Below are 6,142 nucleotides of genomic sequence, written 5' to 3'. Positions count from 1 at the left end.
GCGCGTGCATTTGTTATGTGCGCCCTGCGCGAGCGCGCCATGATAGTCAGCGCGTGCATTTGTTATGTGCGCCCTGCGCGAGCGCGCCATGTTAAGAACCAGCGTGGGCATATGTTATATGCGCCATGCGCGAATGTTTTGGCTTTATGTTTTCATGTACCTTAACGTTATGTTGTCTAATGGGTTGACCATCCCGCATGATGCTAAGGCGGGTGCATCCTAAATCGTTTATGCGCGTGCGGAAGGGAACTAACCTCCCCGCATGGCGGGAACATTGAGAGCTAGTTTGTCTGAAGCTCTAGATGGAATTGACTTCAACATAACTGATCACTATGTTGAAATACCAAGACCACCTGGAGAATCTACAAATGAAACTCAATGTCCCTAACTGCGAGAAGGTTACGCACCTACCCGCAGCAAAGAAATGTCCTTCACGCAGAAAGCTATGCGCACAAAGTAATACGCACAGAACACTTAGTCTATTCTCCAGTTGTAAGGAGATTACTCCCGCCCAAAAAGAAACGGTAGCGTGTTTCAGAGATTTTCCACTTTTTACTGTACACTGACAAAGTACCTGAAAAAGCACACTGTAACATGAAAAGTCAACTGTCAGCCACCCTACTCCCACCAACCACAGACCTGCATGTCCTGACCAAATCAAAATCAAAATCTTTTATCCACTACTCCACTTTTAAATAAATAATAATAATTTCCATACTTTATCATTATTACCCCTAGATATGAAAAGATTACAATCCCCTAGAGCAAGGGATTGTGTTCCCTTGAGTTTGCCTATAAATATGTAACCTAAATTATCATCACCAAAACACACTTCAAACTTCTCTCTTAAGAACTGCAACTTGCACTAATCATCTCCCAAGCATCCGTTGTTTTCGTTTCCGATCCTGTTACCAGGTAAGCCTAGAATATAACCTTGAGATCTGCTTTCCAACCCTTATATTCTCCTAATTCTTGATCTTAATATATATACTTGTTATTTAATCGTATTCTAGACCTTCGATTCCGAGGCCAACACCAAGAAAACCCGAATCTCGATTAATCCCTTAACAAGAACCACAGGTGAGTCTCACAGCCCCTATTCTCGCTGTTTTCACTGTTTTTAAACTGCTTTCGGGGCGAGGGACACGTACTTAAATAATGTTTTATCATGGTATACTTACAAGCTATGCAAGCGATTATGTGTTTAAATTATATTTCATGATGAGCAATGCGAACGGTTATCTAAGGTTTTCGATGTATGTGCGCTAGAACTCGAGTAAGTGATCACTTTACCATTGGAACTCTAAGGGTAGGGACTGCTGGTTTGATCCACCCACTCGTAGGGGTCGCGCCTCTTTGCATAGACGAGTGCCTAGTATGGTCATGGGGCAGTACTATGGGTTTGAGCCCGCTCGTAGGGGTCGCGCCTCTTTGCATGGACGAGCGCCTTGTTTTCCGGCACAACGTCCGCGCGTAACCCGCGGGACGGAATTATTGATTAGCTCGTAGGGGCAGCGCCTCTTTGCATAGACGAGCACGGTTTTTCAGAAATGTCCACGCGTAAACCGCGGGACGGCATTATATTATTTAGCTCGTAGTGGCAGCGCCACTTTGCATGGACGAGCACACTTCCAGTAATGATCGCGCGTAGCCCGCGGAACGACTTTTATCAGAAATATGTGTCAGATCTATGTTTTCATACGGATTATCAAGTATATGTTTAGACATGAAATCATAAATGTGTTTCAATATGATTTTATCAAGACTATGATGCAATGCGATTTATCAAGTTACTAAAACTTGTGAACTCACTCAGTTTATACTGATTCAAATGTTTTTACGTGTCTTTCAGGAGATAACTAGATAGCGCATGGAGTCACACTTAGAGCACCTCACGCTGAACATCTAAAACTAGCTTTTTGGAAGATTTTAGTTCTATCCCTTCGATGCGCGTGGTTGTTCCCACCGCGCAAGGGGATATGGCGTGGAAATCTTCAACAGTTTTTGTACTTGGATGTTTTTATGAAATTTTTAAACAATGTAATGTATTTGTATTAAACATTTCATGCGCAATGAAAATCTTTGAATGTTTGCAATGGCCCGTGCTTAATTATCAATCCCCACTCGCGCGCGCCCGGCTGATTCCGCCGCTCAGGGCCGGGTGTGACACACACAGACTTTTAAGCTTTAAGACTGTTTGTTTTTCTGAAAACATTTCATTAAAAAACGTCTTCGCGCCTTCTTATTCTAGAATACATGGACCTTCCACTTTTCAAGTTTTCTGCATCTTTTATCTCATTCAAAACCCTAGCCCCCTTTCATTCTACCATCTCTTCCCTTTCATCTCCTCCATTACCATATCCTCCACAGCCGGCGCCGCACCACCGCGACCTCCACTGCCGTCGCCGCACCAACTCCCATAACCCCTCTCCTCCAGCCCGTCACACCTCCGCCGTCACCTCCACCGCCTTCCTCGGCATCGCCGCCGCCTCCTCCGGCCTTCCCCAGCACTACTGCTGCCTCTACCGGTCATCCCCAGTGCCGCCGCTCCCCTGCACCTCCGCCACCGACACTCCCCCTGCCTCTCCTTAAGCTTGTGTCTTGGAATAATAGGCAAGCATTTTGATGATATTATTGAAGCTTGTGTCTTGTTTTTATTTTCAAAATGTTTACTTATAGTTTACTTTAAAGTTTGATCTACTTGTTCAATTATTATTAGTTTTGGTTCTAGAAAGCTTGTAGAAAGTTTAGGTATAACGAAGTTTACAAACGTTAAAAAACAAACAGTATTCCTATTGCATACTGCAGATGTTTGGTCCACCTCTTTTGTTACAGATAGCAGATGTGGTCTGCAAACTGCAGACATTTTACCTCTAAAATAAAAAAATCGCCAAAGTGATTGAAAAATGACCCATATAAATATCCGCTTCCATGCAAATATATTGTGGTTCCGCCAATGCGACATGGCTTATTATTTATGCTGCCACAACATGTGAGACAAACTCGACAAGTTGGACAATTACGACCCTACCCCACTTCATTTTGCTAGGTTTATAAATTTCATATTCAGTCCGTCTATTAATTTATATATGTTTATAGTAACAATAAGATGGAGATATATCACAAATAAATTGAATAATATAACGTCTGAGTTAAATCGAGTGTTATTGTTATTTTTTTTTCTCAATTCACTAAACGTCACCTAAATTTTAATCCTTTTGAGTAACATATTAAAGTTAAATAACCTAACCGATATGATAAATAAAACCAGCAATAAAACCGCGTTAATATTCTTCATAGTTCATTCTGTAAATATAATTCTCTCAACACATCAACACAAATGGGGAAAGGCGTATTCTTCACCTCCGCCTCCATCCTTCTCGCCGTCATACTCACCACCACCCTCCGCCACCACCACCACCACCACCACCATCCACCCTCACTCAATTACACTCCCACCGCCTCCAAACTCCTCCGATCACACGGCTTCAACTTCATAGCCAACTTCCTCCACATCTCACCAGAACTCTTCTCACAAACACCACAAATTACCATCTTTGCCGTACCCGACTCCGCAATCTCCAACCTCTCAATCCCACCGCACATGATCAAACACCTTCTTGCTTACCACATACTACCCACAAAACTCACCATGCAACAACTATTAAACAAACCCTTGAAAACATGCTTACCAACTTTATTCCAACACCAAACCGTTTCCATCACCAAAACCGATTACAAAAAACAAGTTCTTGAAATCAACAACGTGTTGCTCACTCATCCGGATTTGTTTCTTGATCAGTTTGTTACAATGCATGGAGTATCGGGTTCTTTCGCTTCATTTGATCGTCATCAAGAACGTATAAATTTAGGGTTTTGTGAAGCGGGTATTACTCGTGGGTTCGTTAATATTAAACATGAATGGGAAAAAATGATTAGGGTTTTGGTTTCGTCCGGATTCATGGCGTTTGCTATCGGGTTGAAGTCGGTGACTGATGGGATTGTTAAAGATTTTCCGGATATTGATTCGGTGACGGTTTTTACGCCTCCGAACGTGGCACTAAATGCTATGTCTTCGCCGTTGTTGGATAGGTTTATGAGGGTTCATGTTGTTGTAAAGAGGTATAGTTTTAAAGAGTTGGTGTTAGGCGGATCGTTGTCCACGTTGGCTCCTGGGAAACATTTGGATGTGACTGAGAGTTTGAAAAGTTCTGATCAGGTGGTGTGTGTTAATGGGGTGGCAATTACTGCACCGGATTTGTTCGTGTCGAAGAGTTTGGTTGTTCATGGGATTGCTCGGCCGTTGAGTATTGACGAGCTTTCGAGCATGTCTGGATAACAATGGCTTGTGTTGATTTTGGCTCTTGTTTGTACTTTGTTATGTAAATCATATTTGTAAAGAATTAAGACTTATAGGTTGTAACAACAGTAAAAAGATATCATATGATTTGTGTTTAAATGTATCTTAATTCACCCATTTTTCCTGTGAATCCTGACTCCGATCCAGACCTGGGCTTCGACACACCGCCTATATCATATAATTTGTTTTAACACTGTTCTGTTTTAGCCCAGTGAAAAACTGGCCTAGATAATTGCAATTCTGTTACGACTTTTTAAGTCAAGGGAGTGTTGGAAATTATCAGTTTGACCTGTAAACCTGCAGTTTATTTGATTACAACATATTTGGAAATATAATTACAGCCAGATTGTTTCAGGCTTGTGAAAGATTCATGCAGCTGATAGTTTCGGCCGCAGGGTGATGTTCCCTCCAAAAATACCCCTTAGCCGCTTCGTTACACATATCTAACAATGACCAACGTGACAATCTCTGGTCATGACCAAACCGATTTGACCGACAGGCCCCTCTTATAAATAGCCACTAGCAATTTAAACACAAACAGAAAAGTTGCTAAATTATTAGTTATTTATTAATATATTTTTGATCCAATATTACTTATTAATATTTTAATAAATTGTTATATATGCAAATGAAATAAAATAAAAACGTGTGCCTCCACCGAAACTGGACCCTTAACACTCGCAAAGCCCTGTATGTGATTTGAGGCCAACATTTAGTTGGTTTACCATAAAATTTAATATAAATATATAGGAAAAGTTTACGTACATTTTAATTTTATCATGAGAACATAAGGAATAATATTAATTTATAAAAAATAAGAACGTAAGAAACGATACTAACTATAATACCAATCTACATAAATAATGATTTATAATAACAAAGAAAAAACTTAAAATTTACAACAAATGAATCAAAATCTAAAACAAAATAATAATAACAAATACCAGCAAATACTTATAACAACTAAAGAAAAAATCTAATAATAACAACAAAATGTAAATCAGCAAATACTTATAACGTCTCATAATCGAAAATTTGAGAATACAAACAAAAATTAACAGCAAATAGCTATAAATATAAACCTAATAACAACAGCAAATTGGTCTCACTATTTTCATGTTAAGAATAAAATGTATTTGATCATATTTTTTAATAATATATATAAATTAAAAACTTCGGTACAAGGTTACATGTTCCTGGAAACATTGAACAAACCAATGATCAACGGGTAATTTCTTAGTGGCGCTCCAAACCGGTTTTGAGTTAAAACCGGATCAGTTTGGAAACAAAATGGGATGTAGTTGTAGCTAGTCAAAACGAAATTATAGCTTTAAGCCGGTTTTAAGTTAAAACCGGGTTAGTTTGGAAACAAAATGGGATATAGTTGTAGCTAGTCAAAACGAAATTATAGCTTTAACCGGTTGGGTTTAGAAACTTTGTTTTTAAGTAAAAGGATTTAGTATGTTTGAAACCGGTTTTTAACCGGATCGATTTTAACTGGTTTCAGCGGAGAAGCTCACTAACTGGTTACAAACCGCGGTTCGAATCAAGGCCTAACCAGTATTGCATTATAATTTCACCTCCTAGTTGGCAAGTAAAGCATATAACTTGTAAACTATAGCTTGTTGGCATTAAAAGTGTATAGCTAACATGCGTATTTTTGATTTAAACAATAGTATTGGGGAATTTGATTTAAATTTAAGAGTTCATTATACTTTCATTACAACCGTCTCACTCAACAACAGGCTCACCATTCGGCATTCTTCCAGCAGAAGTCGAACA

General features: G+C 39.5%; 1 protein-coding gene across 1 annotated transcript; it reads left to right on the top strand.

Annotated features, from left to right (window-relative positions):
- The first annotated feature begins 3,340 nt into the window (after positions 1-3,340).
- On the top strand, positions 3,341-4,405 carry LOC143533586 (fasciclin-like arabinogalactan protein 21). Its single transcript, XM_077028311.1, has one exon. It carries the CDS (start codon positions 3,341-3,343, stop codon positions 4,337-4,339), a length of 999 nt encoding a protein of 332 aa, XP_076884426.1. The 3' UTR covers positions 4,340-4,405.
- Positions 4,406-6,142: the final 1,737 nt, after the last annotated feature.

The sequence above is a fragment of the Bidens hawaiensis genome, unplaced genomic scaffold (assembly GCF_021521415.1).
Source record: "Bidens hawaiensis isolate Kalapana, Puna unplaced genomic scaffold, B.hawaiensis_p1.1 tig00009799_1, whole genome shotgun sequence".
NCBI lineage: Eukaryota > Viridiplantae > Streptophyta > Magnoliopsida > Asterales > Asteraceae > Bidens > Bidens hawaiensis.
This window is presented reverse-complemented; position numbering and strand designations above follow the sequence as displayed.

Bases quoted from the DNA above. Each gene is read 5' to 3' on its own strand.
- LOC143533586 (XM_077028311.1), top strand. From the start codon at position 3,341: ATGGGGAAAGGCGTATTCTTCACCTCCGCCTCCATCCTTCTCGCCGTC.